The 26,202-nt window shown below is 40.1% G+C and overlaps 1 protein-coding gene across 1 annotated transcript in view; it reads right to left on the bottom strand.

Annotated features, from left to right (window-relative positions):
• PTPRN2 (protein tyrosine phosphatase receptor type N2) overlaps positions 1 to 26,202 on the bottom strand; it is a 1,352,613-nt gene that overhangs the window by 52,742 nt on the left and 1,273,669 nt on the right. The window contains exons 17-19 of the mRNA XM_082258395.1: positions 13,210 to 13,287; positions 5,619 to 5,738; positions 2,683 to 2,849 (exon numbers count right to left, since the gene is read on the bottom strand). Of these exons, the coding sequence (XP_082114521.1) occupies positions 2,683 to 2,849; positions 5,619 to 5,738; positions 13,210 to 13,287 (365 nt within the window). The remainder of the gene's footprint in view (positions 1 to 2,682; positions 2,850 to 5,618; positions 5,739 to 13,209; positions 13,288 to 26,202) is intronic.

Raw genomic sequence — 26,202 nt, 5'->3', positions numbered from 1 at the left:
TTAAAACAGCTGTCAGATAATTGCATGCTGTCTGTGTCCTCTTAGGAAGATTTCCCTTGTTTTCACATTACAGAGATGCAACAGAAAGTGAAAGGGAAACCCCTAGAAAGTGAGGGGATATTCTCTCTTAGTTGGTTCTTACCAGAACTGGTGTCCCCCTTAGAAGATTTCCCCTCTACTTCCAGAGACAGCTGTAAAATTGTGGATTTGCCATCACATATGGGAACAGTGTTGGCTATGCATACCTTTTGTCAACCATTTTCCAGATGTTTAGTATAGGAATAACTGATTATTCAGTTTGGGTGTGTAAAGCTGGCTACACGATTGTAACTGGACTTTCTACAACTATGCAGAACCTACCGGATATAATCAACATAGTTGCTGGTCTAAAGGATACTGTGCACATTTTCAAATATAAAATCTGTCTATATTATGAATGGACAAATTAAGACCAATAAAAACCTCTCAATAAACCCCAGTGTCTGTTAAAATAGCACTCCAGCTAAAACATTTTTTCAAGTTTTGAATAGAGTAGGTAAAGGATAGAGACATTTTTTGTTGCCTGTATCGCACTGGTAAGATTTATCCTAGCTATCCATCCTACTGACCATTGGTAATTGGGCATAAAGCTAGAAACAACCCAAAATATAGTGGAGGGGACACCAGTTCCAGTGACAACTGTAATTTTAGGAAGCTCTTACTTCCTTTTATATCTCAGGGACAAGAAGTAGGAATAATGAAAAGCCTTACTGGGGATGCATTCACTGCAGAAAACTGTGTCTAATGGGTCAATCTCAACAATTTAAAACTACATTTAAAAAAAAGAGTCCAACTTTAAGCTACCTATAGATTATGACAAGCATGCATGATTCAGCTATTTTTAGAGAGCCAGGATCATTAAATGGATGGGTGCCCTTTAACCTCTGGTGAGCCAGTTTAAGCCCACTGGTCAGGTCACATTTTCCTAGCTGAAGGTTACCCTGAAATAATACCAGTGCTAGAGCTGTATACTGAGAGCATACACAGTACATACACAAATGTGCATGTGTAAAACCTGATATTTTTGGCACTTCATAAAGAAACACCTATAAAGATGAGAGATGAGAAGTACTCAAAGATCATATTTAGCAGTGTCGAAGCCAGCCCAATTAGAGTTTCTAATATTTAATAACATATGTATGCAGTTATTTGTCATATATAGAAAGTTAGAATGTACATGCAAATCTCACCTCATTCCTGTGCTATTGCTTGCTTTGTTTCAAACATCATAAAATACAATCTATGTGGTGGTATAGGAACTGTCAGTTTACTGTTTAGAATAAATTTGCCTCCTACATCTTATATAAACCTAAATTACAGCATACACAATGTATGTGACACAGAGGTTCAAAGCAATCAGTTATAAATACCTTGGGCCCCTTTCACACAAGTGATCTGATCAGGTCTGCCAGCCAGTTTTTCAGGCAGACCTGATTGGATGGTCCATGTATTCCTATGGACCGGCAGGTGTACACAGACTTGTGTCTTTTACACCCTCCTACCTCCAATCTGATCCAGTCCACTAAAAAAACAGGAGGAGTTGTGTTCCCGTCTGTCTAGTTGGATCAGATCAGAGGGCAGTCCGGTGTAAATGGACAGCTGTCTGTTTATACCCGACCAACCATGGAGCAGAGCGGGCTGTGTCCATGTCTGCTCTGCATAAACTGGACACAGACCTGTTGTCCACCCGCTCTGCTTTGCTCAGCGGGGCATCAGCAGACAGATCCCCGCTGAGCAGAGCAGATCCCACCCGGTATGGGCCTTAAAGCATATAATGTAAAGGTTCACTTGTTAGATCAGGGCTCATTCCATTTGTAAAAAATAGTAGTAAAAAATGCAATTGTTTGGGAAAAAAGACCAAATACCTATCTAACCTTTATCTTCAGCCTTGCAGGACATGAGGTTGCCACCTTCCATCGAGATTCCCTGGATAGGATAGACACTACAGCCTGGAAGACTGCAACCCAATGCAAGAATATTTTTTCACTTTTGTCTAGGTGTCCTGGACAGGAGATGGGGGCAAGTGTATATTCTTTTATTCTTTATTCTTTTCTTCTCATGGGTATATTTTTACCCTTGTAATATGTGAGGATTCTAACAAGGGGAAGGGGTTCTGAGCTAATAAGTATATCTTGCATTTTACTGCAAGGTCTTCTTTAAGAATAATGTATGTCTTGTAATTGTTGTATATGTTTTATCATTGGTTTCATACATGGGTTTTCGTATATACACTGCCTTTAACAATTAACTATTATCATGTTATATAATGAAAAAGAAAACTTATACACAACTACAGTGGGCTGCAACACACATGATTTGTGCAAGACCTATTTTTTAATGCACTGAGGTGGATTAACATCCCATTCAAAATAAAAACCACAACGTGCCTTAATGCACTAAAACACATGTACCACAGTGCACTGTGTTATGGTGTGAAAGGGTTTAAAAAAACTGCACAACAATTTAAATAGTGGTGTATTTTTCCTAAAACTTCAAATAATGCAAAAGAAATTTGATGAATATGATATTGAAAAGGAAACTCTAGCTAGGTAAAAGATGAGTAAAAATGTCAAAATAGGAAATGCATTACTGCACGGCTGATTCAGTGACAGTCACAAGAAGTTGTGAGCGTAAAATGAGTACCTGCGGAGGTCTAACAGCGAGCGGGTTGAAGCCGGAACGCCATGGTCATTCCAGTTGAGGAAATTAAACTGGGTGACAGTGCGGGTTTCGTTAGTCTGTAGATTTTTCAGATAGAAGCTTCTGACAAGAAAATCCTCACACCAGATATGCTCGGAGACAAGGTTTACCTGGAGAGGGAAGGAAGGCGTAGGGCACAACTTAAGTACTTTACTGAACATCTGCTTCAAATTGTTTTACAAAAACCTGGCATCTCTAGAGGGTTCAACACCTGGCACACTCAAACCAGCTCCATGTTAATCAAAATGAAGGGGATTATTTATAGTCGTGTACAAGCCACTACTCCACAGTCAAGGCACTGCTCACAAACAACTTCCACTTGTCTCATTTCCTATCTGCTCTGAGGCTCTTATCTTAATAGAAACTTTGAAAGATGATGAGTGAAAAAGAAACAGAGTGTATAGAGAGAAAGAGAGGAGAATTATAAACAGAGAGGGGAATGGTAGAAAAAGGTCAAAGAGGAGACAGTTAGCGAGACAGTGAAGAAGTGAGAGAGTGCAAAACTGCACAGAGAAGGCAGACAGCAAGAAATGGCAGAGAGAAGAGAGAAAAACAAAGGGCAGAGAGGAAAGAGAATGAGAAAGAGAACAGATTGAGAAAGACCAAAAGAGAGAATGAGAAAAGATAAAGCGGAGAGAGAGACAGAAGGGACAAAGCCGAGAGAGGATGAGAACGTGTAGCAGAGGTCCCCTAAGGTCTTCTATATACATCTCCTCCCTGGGTCAACTGACAGCTCCCACTCCTTCCAATTTATTGTTCTATGAAAATGACACCAAATCCATCTCTACTCATCTATCAGTCTTTTTGAGTAACACTAATTTACTATCTTACATATCAGTGTAGATGTCACTCCACTTCCTCAAACAAAATCTTACAAAAGCTAAGCTAATAATATTTCCTCCTCATGTGCCCCCTCCCCTTACTTCTCTACAGAGATCAATGGCACAACTATCAGTCCCTCGCCTCATGCTAGGGTGTTTGATGTAATTCCAGACTGTCCTAATCTTACTGCCTTAACCTCCGTAACATCTACAGATTATGTGCCTTCTCAGCCAAGGACACCACAAAGCTACTAAATTACTTCATTGCTATCTCTCTCCTCTACTATTGCTACTATCCCCTCGTTGGCATACCTTTACCTAGGCTGTCCCCCTTCAGTCTATTATGAATGCTGCTGTCAGACGCATCCACCTTATGAACCTATCAGTGTCCATCACCTATCTGCCAATCCCTCCACTGGCTTTCGCTGGGCCAATGAAAAAATTAAAAAATGCTAATAAAAACATAAAAAACCATCCACAACTCTATCCTGAGCTAAGTCACCAGCCCCAAAATATCACCAAAACTGTTCTCTTCACTCCTGCCAAGACCTTTTGCTCGCTTGCCCCGTGCCTCATTCTCTGCAGCATCTCTCATTCTCTAGAATTCCCAAACCAAATTTGTCCAGCTTTCACCTCCTCTTATTACTTTCTACTCCTACTCAACTCACATCTTCAGGAAGGCCTATTCTGCCTTCACCTAAAAAAACTGTAGTTTTACTTTCTCCATCAGCTCAAAGTTATCACCTTCTGTATCATATGACCCTCCCTTTTAGATTGCAAGCTCTCGCAAGCAGGGCCATATGAACCCTCTTGTTTTGAACTGTATTGTAACTTTGCTGCCTTCTTTCATTTTGGCAAAGCTGTTGTGCAAACAGTCTGTACCATCTTCTGTACCACTCCTGTACCATGCCCACAGCCCTGCATCTCCTTAGGAGATGCAGGGCTGTGGGCATGGCACAGGAGATTCTCCTGTGAGAATTGCATCTCCTGTACCATACCCACACTCCTGCATCTCCTGTACCATGTCCGCAGCCCCTGCACCATGCCCACAGCCCCTGTTTTGGGTCTCATGGTGGTCCAGTTGGGTCCAGTAGCTGCATTTCCCACCCTAGGCTTATACTCGAGTCAATACGTTTTCCCAGTTTTTTGTGGTAAAATTTGGTGCCTCGGCTTATATTCGGGTTGGCTTATACTCGAGTATATACTAATACTATTATAATAACAAGAAGATAGAGGGAGAGGAAGAGAGAGAGAGAAAGAGCAGAAAGGAAAGTGTGTATGTGTGTGTGTGTGTGTGTGGGGGGGGGGGGGCAGTGAGAGATCTCAGACAAAAAAGGAAGGAAAAGAGAAAGAGAAGAAATAGAGAAAAGGAAGGAAAGGAGAAGGAAAAAGAGAATGAAATTTGGATATACAGTAGGTAGAGAGAAAAGATGAGGACAGCACCAGAGAGAAGAGTGAGTGTTATGTTAAGAATGAGAATGGAGGGAGAAATAAGGGAGAAAAGGAGAGAGAGGAAGGAAAACTGAAGATGAGTGGAGCAGAAAGGTCAGGAGAAAAAAGGGAAGGGGAAAGAGAGACAGAGAGCAAGAGAAAGAATAAAACAGAAGGAAAAGAGAGAAAAATAAAGCCTAATCATTAGACATTTAATATTTAAGTTATGAGAATTGGCAATTGTTCTAAGATGCATGAATAATAATAAGTAGCTGCATGCAGGTTTGTCTAATCTGCAGAGAATCATAAAATGTATGAATCATGAGTACCTGTGTTCCTGAATTATATAATTCTCAATAGATCATACCAATTTGAATACTCAGACATCATCATAACGATGCAGGGTCTGGGGGAGTGGAAAATCAGGTAAGTAAAAGTGCTTTTACTTTCCCCTAGAATAAATGATCAGTCAACCTGCATGCGCAGCCCCACTGCAAGGGAGAATTTTCAAAGTTCCTGGAGCTGGGTTTTAAATACACATTTTGGGTGGACTAATCCTTTGATCCTGTAAAAAAATGCATTGTTAAACAAAATCTATTATTAACATAAAAAAAGTAAGAGGTATACCTCGTAGATATGATAGAGGTTCGAGCCTTCATCTGGCCAGTAGTGGTAGCACTGCTTGACTCCATTCTCCGCCAGTGATGTCAGCATCACGATTACTACACAGCCATTCTCCCATACCATCTGCAGACAAAAGAGAGACACACTGTGGACACACTGCAAACGTTTAATTACTGTGTGACATATGTAATTACAGCACTCAGACACACAATCAAAACTCATTCCATTCAGTGCAAATTCAAATTTCATTTTCATTAAACACTTTTCCTCTGCAGCTGCTTCCAAATCCCCAAGTACCCAAGCGAAACACAGAATTCAGACGATTTAAATATTTTCTCTTTGTAGAAACTATATGTGTGAAAAGAAAGCAAATGGTAAAGGGTTTGGGGTCTTGCTATGCTTTGATAAAGGGCAGAATGAAGCAGTAGGTTAGTGAAAATAAGAAGATACTAGTAAACATATAATAAGGTTTCTCCCATGGAAAACTTTGGCTCATTTAAAGTATATGAAAACTGAAGAACAAAAATTTAGATTAGTACAGCTTTCCAGTCTTTAAATGTGGTGGCATTATGTTTCTAATTTGGTACTTTTTTCCCTTTATATCAGGTGATCTTGTCACACAGTTGCTGTATCAAGCTGCTTAATCCTGATTTGAACTGCAGAACACCCTTCTCCACATATCCACAACACAGTGGAGGCATTCTGTAGTACAGCAGGGAGAACTGGGCTCATAACTGCTTGAGATTTCAGTGCAAAGAGAGCACAGGAAGTTGAAAAGTAACTGGATTTCTAGCAGGATCAATAATTTTTTTTTTGATAAAAAATATCTAACTGATGAATGAAAACTCTTTCAATGGTTCAGTTCAGATCAATGGCACAAAATAAGTTTTAAGTAGGGTTTCCATACACTTTAAGCCATTTTAATAAAAAAATGTTATTCCTATTACTATTATGACATTGCTGCTTTGTTATTAATGTGCTCAAAGCAGAACTAAACCCTTCTGTCCCTACATCCAAGGAAGCTGTCAACTTAGCCTCTGTTTGATTTCTGAATGCCCTATGCATTTAGTCACACGTGACGTCATCCCTGCCCCAGAGGTCACATGTGGTAAAACGCATAGGTTAGAGCTGTGTGCTGATGTCATCGCGTCTCAGTGATCCTGGACATGCGGGTGGTATGCCGTAGAAGAATCTGTGTACTGTAAGGTGCTATAATCACTTTTAACATGTAAGTGCAATTTTATAGTTTTATTAAACCATATAAAAGGTATTACACTATTGGCCCATTCTGTGTCTATATTTTCTTTCACGGTCTATTGAAAGGATATCTGGTGGAGGATTACCATACATTTCCTGCCCCTTATGGAGAGGGTTTTATAATGATTTATACTTGGAGGATTAAGATTTGAGTGAGCCCTTTAGGGGAGGAGCCTACAAATGGCTTGCACAGGGAGCATCTGCTAGGACCTCTGGGCGCCCATCCTTCCATGCAGCACCTCTGACGCCCTATAGCCAACCTAATCCCCTTCACCTAACCCGGTATAGTCCCCTTTCTCTCCTGCCTTCCTTTCGGTGTTGAGGGGCTCAGGAGCTTCCGAGGCGAGTAGGCTGAGGTGGCGAAGGTCGAGATCGTGCCTGCTTGGAGGATCTTGGGAGCTCGAGAGACCCAGAGCCCGTGGCGACATGCAGGAGTCTCAGCGGTGGTGGTGGTGGTGGCGAAGCTGAGACATGGAGGTAGCCAAAAGAGGCCGAATCAGTCTATGATAGAACATAGACTGATAGAAGCAGTGGTCAAAACTTCAAAAGGAATAATGATATTATTAGATCATGTCCCAGTAATTATAAAAATGTAATTTCAAGGACTTCAGAGAAATTTAAATATGTGGAGGATTAATGAAGAACTGATACAAGACACAGAAGTGGGGGAAAGGATAGGGAAATAACTGGAACAATATTTCATAAGTATTGAAACCCCAGATATTTCTGACGCTATGATATGGGAAGGCCACAAGACATATATAAGAGGTGTATTGATCTCGATAGGCTCCAAGAATAAAAAGGAAAGAACTATTAACATAAATAGATTGATAACAGAGATACATGAGGAGGAGATATTAGTAACATTAAAAAACTCAGCGACAGGGAAAAGCCCAGGAGCCGATGGGTTCACTATCCGCTAATATAGAAAGTGTAAGGAAATACTCATACCAAAACTTTGCAGATACGTGAATGGGATAGGAGAAGGAAAGGAGATGAGAGTAGAATCACTACAAGCATTTGTAACAGTAATACTCAAAGAAGGAAAAGATGCAACCCTATGCTCAATTATAGGCCGACAGCGTTATTAAATGGAGATACAAAACTTTATGCAAAAGTCCTAGCAACTAGATTAAATGATTTAATGCCAGAGCGGATCCACGCAGACCAGACTGGTTTCATCCCAGATAGAGAGGGAAAAGATAACGGGATAAGAACGTTGTTACCACTGCATAAATCCAGAGATGTCAACCCAAACTTACTACTGTCAATAGATGCTGAAAAAGCATTTGACAGGGTGGATTGGGAGTTCATGCTGGGAACAATAGAGGATTTGGGTATTGGACCTAGGAAGAACCAATGGATAAGAGCATTGTATAAGAATCCAACAGCATCAGTAAAGGCTAACAGAAATCTATTTCCTCCATTTGAAATGCGCAATGGGACCAGGCAGGGGTGCCCCCTTTCGCCCCTGTTGTTTGTCCTGTCTCTGGAAACACTGCTAGCTACTACCATACGGGACAAGGTAGATATAGGGGGAGTAGAGGTGGGGCACGAGGAACATAAAGTAGCAGTATATGCTGATGATATCCTGTTCTACATTACTATTCCCAGAATAACTGTAATAATAATAATAATTCCCATTTACATGGGTGAAAACAGAACTAAAATACCTTGGGATAAACCTAACTCCATCTTTAAAAAAACTATACAATGCCAACTATATTCCTTTGTTAAATGAGATAAAAGCAGATAGAAAAAAATGTCAATATGTCAACTCTCTTTGCTGGGCAGAATAAATATGGTTAAGATGGTAATACTACCCAAAATCTTATACAAATTTCAAATGTTACCAATAGATATTCCACAGAAATATGTTAAAGCAATAAAAACAATGATATGAAAGTTAATTTGCCAGGGAAAGAAGCCTAGATCACAGTACATGACACTTAGTAAAGATAAATCACAGGGGGGATTAGCCGCACCAGACATAAAAAGATACTACACAGCACACAGCAGCAGTCATAATTTCAGGAATGATAGAATGGACAAAAATAAACTCAGATAAGAGATGGGTTAAGATTGAAATCACATTAGGTAGAACATAGCTAAATAAGAATATTTGGATTCCACTAAGATATAGGGAAACATTAGTAGATATACATGAAATGACGAGAGTTGTTTACAAGACTTGGGAAACGATACATAGACAAGCCAAATGGAAATATAATTCACCACTACTATCACTAGAAGGCACAAAATACTTTGCACTGGTGAATGAGACACAATAAAGGAGGAAAAATAAGACCATATCAGGAGCTTAAAAGGAGTGTGGAATGCATGTCACTGAAAAAATGGAGATAGTTTCAGCTAAAACATTTTGTGGGGTCTCTGCCACAGCCCATCAGATCCGAGAAGGACCCAAACCTGGTGGAAACACGATGTAATCCACAAACAAAAATAAAACATGATATATCTCAGATATATAAAATGCTTACTGGGATGACAGGTCTGAAAAAGCCTCCATTCATGGATACATGGGTAAAAGAGATATGATCACGATTGGGGAGCATGAAATAAATACAATACTGAGAGCGGTACATAATTCCATGGCAGATGTAAATACTATTGCAATGAACTATAAATGTCTATTGAGATGGTATATAACACTGGTAAAATGACAAAAATATAAACCAGAGAAATCCCCACTTTGTTGGAGGGATTGCGGCATGCAGGGCACGATGTTCCATATTTGGTGGGACTGCCCATAAATCCGTAACTATTGGCAGAAGGTGCAACAAAGTATTGGGGAGATCACAGGGGTAGATATTATTGATGACCCATGGGTATGCGTATTCCAGAAAACCCATAGAACAAAAAAGCTTTATAAAAGTGCAATAGTACCAAAACTAATAAACGCTGCTAAAGGGGCAATTCCAAAAAAACAGCTAGAAACAGAAATTCCCACACTTAGAGATTTGTTTCAAAGAATTGCATATATATATATATATATACACAATATGGAGTATCTAGGCAGCAGAGAAGAAGACCAGATAGAGGGATTCTTAAATAAATGGGAGGAATGGGCATACTATAAAAAGACTAGCAAACATTTAGAAATTTGGGTGAAGTAAGAGGAGGAAGAGGGGAAGTGGGTAGGTGGAGAGGAAGGGGAGGATGCACAACAGAGTAATAGATAGGTAGTGAACAGGGGAAGGAGAGTGGGGGTGGCAAATGGGAGGGGGGATGGGTAATAATTTGTTATTGAAGCCTCCTTTATATGAGGTGGATTTTTGTACCTGTATACTGCATTGTAAATCAATAAAAAGAAAGAAAGAAAAAAAAAATTTGAGCCCTTTAGACCTTTCTCGAAATAGAAGGTCACTTACAGCGGTAAGCATGCATTTTATCCATTTGAGGTGGTGGTTTTTTGCACAAGTATGGAATACATCATCAGTGATGGACATTTACTAAATTTATGAACTTTTTTAAAAAGAATCTTCTGTTAATTCACGTGGACTTTTTTGTTTATTTTTTGTCTTTTCCTTTTTTATAGCATCTGTAGTTTAACCTTGAATTTATGTCAACTGATAATTAAATATTGGTGTTTAATTAACACATTTTTTGATAGCGCAGCTCTGAAATTTATGATAGTTTAATATACATGCACTAAGAACAGGTTCACAAAATATTTCTAATTTCTGTTCCCTTACCACACAAAATCCACACTAAACTGGCCTTATAATACTCCTGATTTTCCTAAACCCTCTCTACTTAAAGGACATTTGTGAGATATGTGAATCATCTAACACTATATAAATTCAGTTGTTTTATATTACGTAATAGACTTCATGGGATGCATTGATTGAGCTTGCAGTCCTGTATTGTACTGCATTGTGCTATGAGCTCCCCAGGAATTGTCTTTTTCCACAGTATCACACATTCTATGGTATGGTGAGAATTAGAACTATCAATTCTAGTCGTCAGTGCTCACAGCACTTTATTCTGTTTTTTTCTATGAATATTTTTTCTACAAAGAGGAAATTAATTGTAAAAACACAAAAAACTGTGCAGAAATTGTAAAAATGTTTTAACCTGTACATATACAGTTTATCCTATTTTCATAAGCATACTTTATTTCTTTTATAGGACCCTGTGGCAATAACTATTTTAAAGCTTCTGAATGAATAATAATCATAATTTTTTTTATATGCAAAATTTTATGAAAACGTTAATGTGAATCTTTTGTGTCAGACAAAGTCATGGTGCTGCATTGCACATTGTAAAAATGACTCTTACTGTTTAAATCTATTGTCATTGCTATGTAATTAGAAGTTCATATAAGGGGCTTTAGTGCCTTTCATTTATAGAGACATTGTTGGGTCCCTACCGCTTTAAAATCATTCCACCAATGCAGCGCTGGAATGGAAGAGAGGTAAAAGTAATGGGCTCATGGAGCTGTGATTATATGTTGTCTTTCACAGCAGAGGAGTAAAGCTTTTAATGCTGTAGAAACTTGACATGGTCTCTTTAAAGCAAATTAATATCAATAATTTAAACCTAAAGCTATATTAACAAGTATTGAGATGAATAAGAGCAAAAAGATGGCTGAAGTAATTCCTTTTGCTAAATACAACTCCAATTTATGCTCCCTCCAGGGAAAGCCACATGTCTAAAAGCCTATTTGGTCAGATGATCTCTGCTGTAGGTGTGGAGAGCGAAGTCTAGAGCCCCCAATCTTTCCCTTCAGCAGTGATCATCTAACTAAGTGCCTAGTCATTTAGGCTTGTGCCAATACTGGAGGGAATCTAGGACTTTCTTCATTGTTTATGTATCACCGCAAGACTTAAAGCGGAGTTCCGGCCTCAAATACCTTTTTAACTAAAAATACCCCTATAATACTAATCCATTGCCCTTTACAGAACTGCTATTCTCATACTTACAAGGTGTACAGTATTGGATTTTACTCAATAACTTACTTTTAAAAACACTGTCTGGGCGCGGCCATCTTGGATGTGGGCATCTGAAGCCGCAGTGTAATCTGCTGTGTCCTTCTTCCTGATTCCAGGGAGTGTTCTGGGAGTTCTTCCTGATTCCGGCCTCCTGGGAGTGATGACAAACAGCTCCCAGGATGCAATGCAAAGGCGGAAGTGATGTCGGTGGCCGTGGCCACATAGGGGGGGAGAAGGAGGAAGTACAATCAAAAATGCCCTGAAAATAAAGTAAGGGACCCCCGAAAAAAACATTTTAAATGCCCAATTGTTGATCAGCATAGCGAGCACTCCAGGAATCACTAAAGTTGCAAAATAGGCCAGAACTCCGCTTTAACATAGCTTTAAAACAAATATGTGGTAAGGCTGTGGACAATCAAGTATTTACATACTCTTAACAAGGAGTAAATGAGCTTTAAAAACAAGCCCTGATTGACCTCTGTTGCTGGGAGAAATCCATCCTTAAAATTCCCAGCAGGCGCACTGAAGTCATCCAAGTATCTAGGCAGCTCCACTCACCCTTCTGCCTCTCCCAGATCCAGCTGATACGGCATACAACAGTCTCTCTCGTGACCGTGACGTCACATCACAGCCACGAGAGAGACTGTTGTATGCCATTTCAGCCCGCACTGCTGAAGTGCTTGTCTTGTAAGTTGCTGATTTTTTAATAAACTTTTTGGATCTCAAATAGAGAGCACTATATTTGTCTTTTTATCTTTCTATGGCATAATACGGATTGAGATCGATTTCTTGATGAGCCTGCCTAAGAGTATACAGCTAAAGATTCCCACCAGACTGCTATTATCCCAAGAGTGGGACTGCTTATTCTGACAAACTGGTGAGAAAGGGGTCAGAATGTAAGGTGAGAGGCTTAGATGCACGGGTGGCAGAGAAACATTGAGCACTGAATTTGTGTTTATAAGCACTCTAGGTGGATGCTAGTGTGTCAGTTATGACTCAACCTATACATTTTATGAACATTTTATATTGCACTTTATTTTGCTCTTTTTTTTTTTTTGATTATTGTAGATATCTGGCGCAGCACTGATTTTTTTTGTGGTTCATTGAATTATTCTGTTCTGTGATATTGCACCTGGAGTGGGGTTTCTGGACATTGTCTATTTCTGTATGGACAATAAAGAGAATTTCTCACCATATCTTTGCCTAGAGAGAATTTTTTATTAGATTGCAACATTAATTCCAACACTGCTAGACTCAGAGAAAGTATATTTCTTTGTTCAATTGCTGGAATTATGCATACCCAAGTATTATTTTTATAGGTGAAAGCACTTTCTCAAAAGAATATAGATTTTATATGAAAACAGTAAATTTGCCATTTTTTTTACCTGCCAAAAATCAGCCACAGTAGCAGGAAGAGGTCCTTGAGAAGAGATATAAGCTGGATTTCGCGGGTCATGATCCATCTGTAAAGAAACATAAACACTACACTGTTAATAAGGCAATCACTAATTGTGGGACTGTTACATGACAAGTAGCAGACAATTTTAAGCTCTTATCTGGAACCTTATAGCATTTGTAAAATTAGGTACTAATTAGGCACGGGCCAGCATGGAAGCTATGAGCATTTTCAGATCTCAGACTATGAGATTTGTCACGCCAATGTGACAGATTATGATAGCTGATTACCATCGTGGTTAAAGAATGAACGATACAAGGTGTAATTTTACTAAAGTTGATTGCAAAGACTCACAAAAAATCATCTCAATCTTTTAAACGTCAAGCTTTCCCTGCCCCCTAAATTCTCTGCCTATAGCCTCATTGGCAAATAAGGTACTGAGGAGGTGGATTGGGGCTTGAAGTATTTGTGAACACAGGTCTCTGAAACCATATACACTATAATACATATTATTATTATTACACGCACATGAACTTTAATGGCATCCCAGTCTTAGTCCGTAGGGTTCAATATTGAGTTGGCCCACCCTTTGCAGCTATAACAGCTTCAAATCTTCTGGGAAGGCTGTCCACAAGATTTAGGAGTGTGTCTTTGGGAATGTTTGACCATTCTTCAAAAGTGCATTTGTGAGGTCAGGCACTGATGTTGGACAAGAAGGCCTGGCTTGCAGTCTCCGCTCTAATTTATCCCAAAGGTGTTCTATCAGATTAAGGTGCAGGCCAGTCAAGTTCCTTCACCCCAAACTCACTCATCTTTGTCTTCATGGCCCTTGCTTTGTGCACTAATGCGCCCCAAACTGTTCCCACAAAGTTAGGGGGCGTGAAATGTCTTGGTATTCTGACGCCTTAAGAGTTCCCTTTACTGATACAAAGGTGCCAAGTCCAACCCCTGAAAAACAACCTAACACCATAATCCCCCCTTCACCAAATGATTTGGACCAGTGAACCACGCAAAGTCTATAAAGACATGAATGAGTGAGTTTGGGGTGGAGGAACTTGACTGGCCTGCACACAGTCCTAACCTCAACCTGATGGAACACCTTTATGATGAATTAGAGCTCAGACTGTGAGCCAGGCCTTCTCTCCAACATCAGTGCCTGACCTCACAAATGCGCTTCTGGAAGAATGGTCAAACATTCCCATAGAGACACTCCTAAACCTTGTGGACAGCCTTCCCAGAAGAATTGAAGCTGTTATAGCTGCAAAGGGTGGACCAACTCAATATTGAACCCTACGGACTAAGACTGGAATGCCATTAAGGTTCATGTGCATGTAAAGGCAGGCATCTCAATACTTTTGGAAATATAGTGTAGTTAGACTGAAAATACCATTTAGAAACTATAAACTTTTTTCCTTAAAAAAACACTTAATTTTCATGCTTTATATGTTGATCACATGACCACACCAGCTCCCTTGCTATAAGAACATGAGGGTAAGGGGGTGGGAGGGGGCATGTCCCTATAACAAGGGAGCAGAAAGAACACTATGTCACACACAGGGGGAAAGGAAGTGTGTGTACTTCTCTCTTACAGGCTGCAGAGGCAGGGGGCACAGCGGCCATATTGACTACGGGAGATACAGGCATGCTGTGTGCCAGCAGAACGCCCTATATTTTCATAAAGGAGACTTTGATATGAAAACTGACCATGCCAGCACAGAACTGCTTCCATGCTTGGCGTGGTCAGATGGCAAAAGCAAAAAGGGGGAAATAGCAGGACCAGCAGCTATTTTTCCCCATATAATGAAATCAACAGATAACAGATTACTATAATAACTATCCACATAGACAAACACACATGCAGACAAAAAAAATACATTTTAGGGTAATATATATATTTTTTTTTTTTTTAGAAAAGGTAAGATTTCAGCTGCCTATATCTCTGTATCCCATGATCATACGGGCTCAGTTTTCACTTCGCTGCATGCATTTTTTAATGACATGCTTGGTTTGAATTGCTTTGCATCAGGTTCACTTTAATGTGGAGCAGACATATTTCATCTAGGACAATGCTCCTTAACTGTGAGACCTACAAACCAAAATACTGAGGCCGGAGAGTCTCTTCATACAAGCACTGTTACTAGTTCTGTGATTACACATTTAGTTCTGTGTGGGTAACATTTAAATCTATTGCCACTTTCACACTAGCTTTAGATTTTTGTTACTTTGATAATTATTAAAATATTATAGAGCTACATGCAAGTCAGGCCTATCGTATTATTGGGTGTCACCCCACAGATATAATTTTGCCTCTCAGCTGAAAGAGCCTTTCTAATTTATTCAGCAATTCAAATGATATAATGTTATGCTTTACCACGAGCATCAATATATCTGGAAACAATGATGTTATAGTGAAGCCTGTTTTTTCTACCCTGGCATAAGATTACAATTTGTTTTTTCCATACATACTTACATATTCATTCATAGCTGACACATTATGTACTGGGAGTTTTGGCCTTGAAGTGTACTTACATATAAATCTATGTAAGCACATTTAAGGAAGAACTCTGGTCTGAGAAAACAAAACTGCTGTATATTCTAATGGCAAAGATGCTTAAATCTTCAGATACAACAATTTCTTCTCTGGTTTTTGAAGTTAGAAATGGGTTTCCAGTTTGAAATTTAGCTGTTCACATAATCCCAACATTCAAGACCATTTGATGTCTTGTGTTATAGCCATTATCAAATATGAAGCTGCACTCCTGGCAGTATGAGAGATTTAGGCGATCAGTGGGTGCCTGAAGTGACAGCGATGGACGGAGACATGCCAGAACCAGATAAGAGGATACAAAGTCACCAGACTTCCAGATAAATGCGTATCACAGATCTATTGTGAAAGGAGCAACACATAAGTCAGAAGAATGATGATGTGTTGATGCTTCACAGCATGATTGCATGGTCTGTGCCTCAAGGAGACATAGTGACATAATGGTCACTATGCCACCTTAAGTAAGGGACCCTACGAGGGTCTGAGATGTTGGCATTCTTCAGACTTATGAGATGCTGCATTCACAATTCATCTGTGATATATATTTATCTGGAGCACCAATGACCCCCACCCTTGACAGGTCTAACATGCTGAGAAGGAAAGGCCACTGAACGTTTGCAAACATGCAGTAATTTGCAGTTTTTAATATTATTATTACAGAAAATGAGCAGTTTTTTTTTTACAGAAAACACTGTTTTTATTGTCACTGGTTATCTATGTCTTAATGCTTAGTGAATTATCTAACCCCCAACCTTATTGTTATCCACACCACCAGCTTGCTATTTAACCGCTTGCCGACCGCCCACAGTAAAATTACTGTGGCAGTGCGGCTCCCCTGGGTCCCATAATGGAGGGGGAAGCGGTTTCGGCGGTGTGTGCGCCGCCGGAGGCATGCTCCCGCTCTGTTTAGACACAGCGGGAGTCGGGCCGGGGGAGGAGAGGCCCGATCACCCGGAAATGGAGAGAAGACCCGCCTGCTTTGCTTACATTGACAGACAGGGACAGGGACAGCTATGCTGAAACTGCGATCTCTGTGCCTGTCACAGAACCCCCCCCACACAAGTCAGTAAGCATGAGGCATACATTTAACCCCTTGATCACCCCCAGTATTAACCCCTTCCCTGCCAGTGTCATTATTACATTAACAGTGCATATCTTTAGCACTGCTTACTGTAGTGATGTTACTGGTCCCCCCAAAAGTGTCAAAAATGTCAGTTAGGGGTCCGATCTGTCCGCTGCAATGTTGAAGTCCAGCAAAAAATCACAGATCGCCTCCATTACTAGTAAAAAAAAAAATAAAATAAAAAATGACATAAATCTTTCCCGTAGTTAGTAGACACAATAACTTTTGCGCAAACCAATCAAAATGCACCTATTGCAATTTTTTTTTACCAAAAATATGTAGCAGAAAACAAATTGGCCTGAAATGTTAAAAAAATTAGATTTTTTTTTTTTTTGTGAATGTCATATAGCAGAATGTAAAAAATATATTTTTTTTGTTTATAGCGCAAAAAATAAAAATCGCACAGGTGATCAAATACCACCAAAAGAAAGCTCTATTTGTGGGAAAAAAGGACATAAATTTCGTTTTGGTACAGCGTTGCACGACCGCGCAATTGTCCGTTAAAATAACGCAGTGCTGAATCGCAAAATAGGGCCTGGTCAGAAAGGGGGCAAATCCTTCCGGGGCTTAAGTGGTTAAGTTAAGTAAATAGCATAATTCTAACATTTCTGTATTAGCAAGAAATTGAAGTGCAAGGTGCTATTTAGATTTATTTTTGCAGTTGATTCTGAAGATAGCAACATATAGCTAGTGGCAGGATTGCCACAAAGGCTGACTGTGTGTCCCTATGGAATTGTTCCCTCTGCAAATAAATGCAGCAAAAAGCAGCTCTGGCCCAAACGCTGTTGAGTTCCAACCACTAGCAATGGTAGCAACATCTTGCTGCCTCAGCTAAAGAGGGAGCGATTCCATAGAAACAAGAAGGCAGTTTCTTCATGATCCTGCCGCTGGCGATTTTGACAAACTGTTAGCGGGTAGAATCGCTAGTGGGAGAATTGCTCATGTGTCATCAGCCAAAAGCTATTGTATTTCTTTGTACACCGCAAACCAATACAGGAATAGTCACAATTTATAACTGATGAGAGATACAAAACATGACATCATGACAACAATGCCATTATCTAATTTGTACAATAATTGTATTCATTTTCAATGTTACTACATAAAAGTAGCAACATTAGTGATACAGGTAAAATTTGTGATGGTTTCAGAAGAAAGGTCCGATGGGGGTTTTCTATGATCTGCCTGACAATTTAAAATTGCCATTGAACATTTTCAACATTGCATAGCTAGCTGATGCTCTGTGGTTTTATCACATGAGAGCTTCTCACTATGTGACAACACCATGGAGCTTCTCATTTGTGAACAATCAACTCCAGGCAGAAACTAAAATCAATGCGTGATGTGCGAATTCTATATAGACAGCCCTACCACTGTGCTAAAGTTACAGAATCCACTCGATTTACCTTTACAGGGAAACTACAATGGTTTTGGTCAAGTAACATTTTTTTTTAACATTTTTAAAATTATAAACTGATAAGCATTATATCAAGTTTTTGTTATTTGCGTGAAATCTGAAATCGAACTTGAATTCCATTTTAAACCCAATTCATTTAAATAAGGGTGCATATGTAACATTGTTTCTGGGCTTTCCAATGCAAAAGTCCAGCATCATCTGCTCAACTTTGACTTTGTCAGTCAAGTTTAAAATCCACATATCTTCAAAGCAAAGAGAGTGGGGGTATTTCTATTCTCTGACTCAATCAGAAGTTTGTAATTTCAGCTTCTGCTCTTCAGGTCAATGCAGGCTATTCACAACATAGCAGTAATGTTAGCTTAGGTAAAATGTAGAGCAGTAGCCTGGAGCATCGACTGTTGGCTGTAAATGATAAATATTAAATATTCTTGTGGTATTGTAGTGACCGGCAGGGGTGCCCAGATGAGGACTTGGACTTGTCATATAGCAGCAGTGCCAGGAGCTCTTCAAGAAAGAGAAGATTTAGCATATCGCCCACTGAAAACATGCAAAGGAATAAGTGCTAGTGATTTGTATATTTTTTTAATGGGGCCTTTTAAACAACTAATCTCTCTTGCTGGCACCTGGGGCTTTTGCCATAATGTGCAATTATGCACTGTATATTTTGACAATATAGCAGACATATAGTGGAGACTCTAATGACGTCATCACGTCCTAGGAAGTGGATGACCATGCTGGTCTGTTGTGGATTTAACATGCGCATGTTTTTAACATTTATGTAAGTGAGATTCTTTTATTCATTAATGTTTTACAAGCTGTTTTACACTATGGAGAGGCCCTTTTTCTTTTGCCTTCCATGACATACCACATTGAGAGTTGGCAACACAGCAGCTAGGTAGAGGATCTTTATATCTCCTAGAGAAATCATACAAAGCCCTGTAGGACGCTGCTGAGGACGTCTAATGATGAAACGCATATGGCGCCGTCACGTCACTTCCTGTTCCGGACTCCTGTGGAACGCACGGCGTTCCAGATACCTGCAACCTTGCTACTTTACCGCTGTTTTATTGCTTATTATATGTGAGTACACTACCTCTTATTATAATAAAACTGGTTTGCAGTATTACGCTATGTGTCCCCCTCTTTGTTCATTTTATGTGAGAAATACACCATTCCATTACTGGAGGACAGGCTGGGTCTAAGCCTTAGCTGGGTAGCTGAGGACCCCCACTTGGGAATTAGGAACCTAGGATTACCATCCAGGAACACCCAGGACCGGGCATCACTATGCAGTACTCCCAGTGCATAATCTCTGCCTAATACCCCTGTGTGGGGTGGGGATTTCTGGTGAGTGCATCTTATATTAGAGTGATCTTGAGCACTCAAACGCCACAGCATCACCCCCAAGTCCAGTCGGGAATTATCGCATGAAGATTATTCACATTACTGGATAACCACCATATTATGGACTATTTATTTTGATTCATCCACTATTCACCCCATACTTCATATTTATTGTATCTGGATGTTCACCCACATTTGAGTATTTCCACCTGACTATTTCCTTCAGTCAGATGATTTACTGCACTGGTCACTTTTATATATTTTGTTTACCACCACTAAGTTATTTTGGATTGTATATTCAACTTTTGCATTTGAACCACCTACTATTGTTTACCATACTTATGCAGTTGGTCACTGTTATTGGGCTTTCATTTTGAGACCCAGTTTGTTGCACTTTATTTGCACAGTCACTTTAAATCACACGTTCTCTTGATTCCCTTTTTGTGCAATTTTGTGTCTCCTAGTCACCCTACTGGGCACACACCCAGGTAGCCCACACCGCTACACCAGTCACTTTATTTATTATTGTCATATATTTTTTTGCCTTTTTTATGCTTATTTGCTGGATTTGCACAGTCAAGGTTCATCCATATATCATTTTATGTTTATTATATACATTAGCAATTTCATCTACTATTACTCTACTCCCTCTCCAGTGCATATCTTCCCCTACATCCTTTTCACAGGCAGCACCATATTCCCTCACCCCTGATTTGAATTACACTCTTAGATATAACCTCTGGTTACATCTGAGGGAGGCTGCAACCTTTTTCCCGTATCCATAGCGCGGAACCCATTCTTTACAAAGCCCTTTATGAACATCCTGTAACTAAGGCGGCCAAGAGAAGTCGGTAAGTGCTCCCCCCATTACCACTTTCGGGTGGAGGATTTTGGTGGTGGAGTTTAAAGCACTAAAGGAAGAATTCACTTATTACATGTCAACACACGGCTGTTGATTTTTACTGTATATATGGACTTATTTGAGCATATTATTTATTAACATCAGGTTGTTTGTCTACATTCACTTTATGATTTCATTTTTTCACGTTTATGAAATTTCTTTTTGGCAATACAGCAGGCATATCTGCCAAAGCACCCCCCTCTTCCAGTGATGCGATATCTGCTGACATCTTTGCCAATCTGCCATCTTTTTCTGGGTTTGGCACCTTCCTCCATCTTTATTGGCTGGGATGGCATTGCATACATGCGCACAGGAATTTTTTCCTACCAACACCAAATTCATACAGAAATTGTACACTAAGTTTCTAAAAAAATAACAGCGATTGGGCCAGGTTTCCAAACCTGTTTAACCAAGCCCCTTTCTCCCAGTTGTTAACCAATGGTTTTCTGCAGCTAGTATAGAAATACAATGTCTGTTGAAAACAGCTAGTGTGGACAACAATTACTGTATGTCTATGGCAAACTTGATTTTCCAGAAGATGCAGCACAGAATAGAGATGTGTACAGTTTTCAAATCTGTCCTATCAGTCTTTTTTGTTTTAATAAATTAAAATTGGCCCACGTAGTGTACTGTCACCCTTACCATATCAATCGTTTCAAGAACGCTAAAACACAGGTGTTACACTTTAGGCATCAAAAGATACCAAGTTAATTTTTTACTATAAACATGATTAAGATGAAATAATAATCCAGGCTCATCTGTACAACAAGTCAAGTAGCAGGAACATATGTTTCTTTGCATAAATACCATTGCACTGTCATTCAAATGAAATAAATAAGTATGAGGAGCGGCCACCCTGCATAGCCAGCCATTCATGCTCAGCTAGACACAAGCAAGCGGAATCAATACTGATGTGAGCTGTGCTGTCAGGAGTTCTGCTATCTGCTACATCACAAACAGGCCACTCGGCACCTCTTAGCGCTAATCAGCTACTGTCACAAAATCGCTATCTGGAACATGGTAAACATAATGATTGCAGAGCATCAAAATATGCCATCTGCTTATGAAGGCAAAATGCAATTACAGCTAAGCCAGTCTGGGGACAGGCAAACAATTCTGTGTAGCTGTTACTTACATAAGAACTGCATATAATGCACCTCAGGGGAGCCATTGCATTGGTTGCATGAACACAATACAATATCTGTACTGAGATGGAGGTCAGCGGCACAGAAAGAGTTAAATTATTCCACTTACATTTGCAATGATTGTGGAAGCTGGTGAGCAGGCTTCTCTATAATTGCTGGCAAGTTATATAGGTTCTGGTTGATTACATTTGCATTTTACTTGCACTTAAAGCTGAACCCCATGAATTCAGACACTTTGCAAAATGTTCTGGCATACTAAGAGTTAAGTCCAACAAGGTGTATGCCACCTCCTGGACTTTTCTCTTTTATTTACATCAACAGTTTTTTTGAGCTCTGGGAGTAAAGCTATCTACGCACTTGGACTCTGACAGGAGAGACCCTGCTCTCTCATACAGCAGCATCCACAACTGCCCCTCCCCTCTACTGTTCCATTCACAGAAGTCTTTGTATTTTGTGAGAATGTTCTGTGATTGGAAAGGAGGGTGGGAGGAGCAGGCAAAGCGGCTGCATACAACTTTGAAGCTGCAATAACTGAGACCAGAAGGCCATGTGTTGGAGTGCGGGAACCATAGCAACAGCTACATTCCCAGTGCTCAGTAAAAATACAAATTGTAAATTAAAGGGATAAATCCATGAGTTGGTAAGTGCCTAGTTGAATTTAACCACTAGTAATCCAGAACATTGTACAAAGGGGCTGATTTCCTCAAGTTCAGCTTAAGGAGCCACAAAAGCATTGTAATGAATGTCTTCACCTGCTTCTGATGGCCTCTTTCCCCTGAAAAAGCTAGCTGCTTGGCTGTCATGCTAATTCAGTCACTTCATTACTTTTTAAAGCACTGGAACAAACATACAGATATGGTGGTGCATCTTTAATTGCTTCATGCTTACTGCAGGTCAGAGACTCTAATCATTGCATTTCCTGAATCAGCTTGAAAGTCAGGCCACATCTTCCAAAATGCCTAATCTGCCATCTCCTATCTATCCTTTTTTTTTGGAAAAAGTATTTTTTCAATAACAAAATCACTTTAGTTCCCCAGGTCCACCTCTTCCTTAGAATAGCACATCTCTGTGGCACATAATTCTCCAGTATGTACTCTAGGATGGGGCTTTCAAATAATACGTAATTTAAGTGCCCTGCTCAGCAGGCTATGTTGTGATGTATATGCATAGATAATGGTGTAGCGCTATGATCACTCAATATAAATAGATAATGTGTCCATCAGTCCATAATGTAGCCATACAGGACAGCATAATTCATGTCAATAGTGATAGGGAAGATTCCACAGAAAATTGTGCTGTATAATCTTGAATATACACATGCAAATCTTCCACAGCCAGAAGCCCGGTGCAGAGACAGCCACCACCATAAGAGAAAAGTTGGCCTCTTACCAGAACGTTATGATCCTTGTAACAGGGATCATAGAGAGCAGAGGGTCAAACACAAATATGCACCAAGAGAGGTCTCACTGCTGCTCCTTCCTCGATCGTACCCGCTCATCCCACAGAAATTAACGATCGGTGAGATGCTAACATTCCCGTAGAGATCTTCAACACTGCTGGCCCCCTAAGGGCACGCTTAACTCGTCGCTCTGTTGTGCACCTCTGAAACTGAATCAGCGTGACTGATGTGTACACTATTTACTACAAGCATGTGGTCTCAACTGGTGACTGGGGGCACAGTCTCCACTACAAAGGTCTTGTGAACAGGGCACTGGAACCCATGCAGATCATCGAGTCCAAAAAAGGCAGCATAAAAGATAAAGCAGTCCCACTATGCCATTATGAGGTAAAGTTATAAAGTTGAATAAAAAATATAACTAATTCTGAACCAGTAAGTTCCTAGAAAACCATTTTCAAGTGCAGAAAGGTGTAGATCTCTTCACAGAGGGTAAATGAGCCCTAAAAGTACCATTGTCCTATAAGACTGGGGCTAGGCTACAAACATGACTTTAATCATTTGTCAGTAAAAACTCAGGGCTTATTCACGCTGCTCATATGATAAAATGCAGGTAGATGGCAGCGAGCTGCATTGAAGGGATAGCACAATGCATATTGTGCGTGTCAGAACCTCGCACTGCAGCACACTCCAGCAAGCGTTAACAAAACTTTTTTTTTTTTTGGGATAATGTGGGGGATGGTAAAATACTTTGTAGGGCTTGTTTTTGCCATCTGTGTTCCACTAGGGGGATTTTATTTTACTTCCTGTCCCATAGACACATCAGGAAGTCAGAGGTAATCACAACAAGACAGTTGGCCCTGCAAAAAGTGTCCCCATTGACAAACTTTCCCCTCTTGTTTCAGTGACAACTCAGAATGAAGAATTTCCTACTACTATGTGTCTTGGTGACAATGGTCATAGGAGGGGGTGAATCAAAGTAGGAACAAAGGTAGCAATAACAACCTGGCAGGGGAACACTTCTAGACACTTCCCTACTAAAAAAATATTGAAGTTACTATAGGTGCTCTTTATATTCTCTAACCCTAGCCTCTGACTGCAGTTCCCTGTGCAATCCTATGAGGGACAAAAATTGAAGAGAACAGAACATATTGTTATTTGAGAGGAGAGCTAAAATAACATTTCATGATTACAATAATAGCAGTTCATGAGAAAAACACCTTGTAATGGTAACATAATTATTTCAAGTCAAATGATAACAATTACAAACCTATGTGATACTTTTGCAAATAAATTGAACATTTTTGTGAGCCGCAATAATAAAACACAATTAGAATAACTCATATAGCTTAGTAAACTGAACCCTAATTGTCTTGCTATCAACTGATTAGGATTTGACATATAGCCCCATCCTTAAAGTGATAATAAAGTAATTTTTTTTGTTAAATGAGCTGCTAATAGCAGAACTTACATGCTCTCGATGTTTTTACCATTTTTTTCCTCTGAGCTTCCTCCTCATATTGCCCCCTGGCATTTTCTCTAACTCCAGGTATGTGGGTGACCCCTGTGCCTGCCAGGACTAATGGAGTCCCCCCGGAGTCTCCACTACTTGCACACCTCCTGTTTAATACTACAATTTTACATGCAGCTGCTCCCAAGAGGGCCACAGAGCCAGAGCCACACTGACTCGGGGACACTGCCAATCACCGCTTTGGAGGAGGTGAGGCATGACTTGGGCTCTGTGTCCCACCTGGGAATAGCTGCATGTAAGAGTTCTAAACAGGAGTGTGCACATAATGGAGACTCCAGGGGAACTCCATAGGACCTGGCAGGCACATGGGGTGCCCACATATCTGACAGGCAGAGCGGCTGGGGTGCAGTACAGGGAGGAAGCTCAGAGGAGGAAAATTATAGAAACAACAGCAAGAGCTTGTAAGTTCGGCTTTTACCAGCTCATTTAGCAAATACTTCAATATCACTCTATGTAAAAGGAACTAGTGACATCCATAAGGAATAAGAAATCGGTACAATAAAAAGCAAAGAACATAGGCCTTGTACAGGAGTATAACAACAAAGGTAGCAGTAGGTCGACTCAAATGAAGGGTGTAAATCTTTGGGCCTAACCTGAGGTCTAGGGGGAGGCTGTATGACCGTTAGGTTCCTTCCACCTCTGCCTTAGAGGGTTTTTCTTTTTGGTGTGTGTTCACATGCACTTTTTTATTTACTTTTGAGGTTTCGTTTTTGCGCAACACACCACAGGCTTTGAAAAAATAGAAAAAAATCAATGTGTGGCACTTCAGTTTTAGACTTAAACATCTTCAATACATCCTAACGCTAGGTTCACAACAATGCGTTGGACTGCGGGTGCGGGAATTGCATCTGTTCCCGCACCCGCAGCCAAATTGCATTTCTCTTAGCAGACGCATGGGGCTGCCATTCATTCTTCACCCCTATGCATCTTAGCCTGCAGTGCATTTGCAAAAAGACCATGCAAATTTCCCTGCGGTAGTATTATTTAAAAAGGTGCAGGCAACTTTTTTTTTTTTGCAGTAATGCAAGCATGGTAACCCTTTCATTTGAATAGGCTGCTGTGCCTGCGCAGACGTGGGCCGTAAAAACGCTAAGGTGTAAACCTAGCTAAATGTGATCTTGGAAATCCTTTAGTGTGTAGTAGTTGCTGTAACGGAACCATGACCCCACAATGTGCTTATGTGCTTCCGTCAGTATACCGCTTCCTTCAGTCTTGAACATAGATATCAGATATTCTAGCTGCCCCCATACAAAAGTAGCCGAGAATAGCTTGTAAAGGATCTGGAACATTTATTGAACAAGAATACAGCCTTTTTTTACACTTGAGAAGTATGTCAGTGATCGCCAAAAATAATTAGCAAAAACATTATGCAATGGTTAGATAACGAGGTACAGCTGACACAAGGCTAATCCTATCATAGAGGATCCTCCAAGAGTTAACCAAATTAGCCACTAGACAGAAACAATAGGTGAATGGGAATCCACATCTAAGCAATGCTTTGAATATTTAGGAGTCACAGACTTTGTGGCAACGGTCTACAACAGGCCATAGGTCTCACAGTGTAAAGTGGGACTAAATCC

The sequence above is a fragment of the Pelophylax lessonae genome, assembly GCF_965119305.1.
Source record: "Pelophylax lessonae genome assembly, chromosome: 5".
Classification (NCBI taxonomy): domain Eukaryota; kingdom Metazoa; phylum Chordata; class Amphibia; order Anura; family Ranidae; genus Pelophylax; species Pelophylax lessonae.
This window is presented reverse-complemented; position numbering and strand designations above follow the sequence as displayed.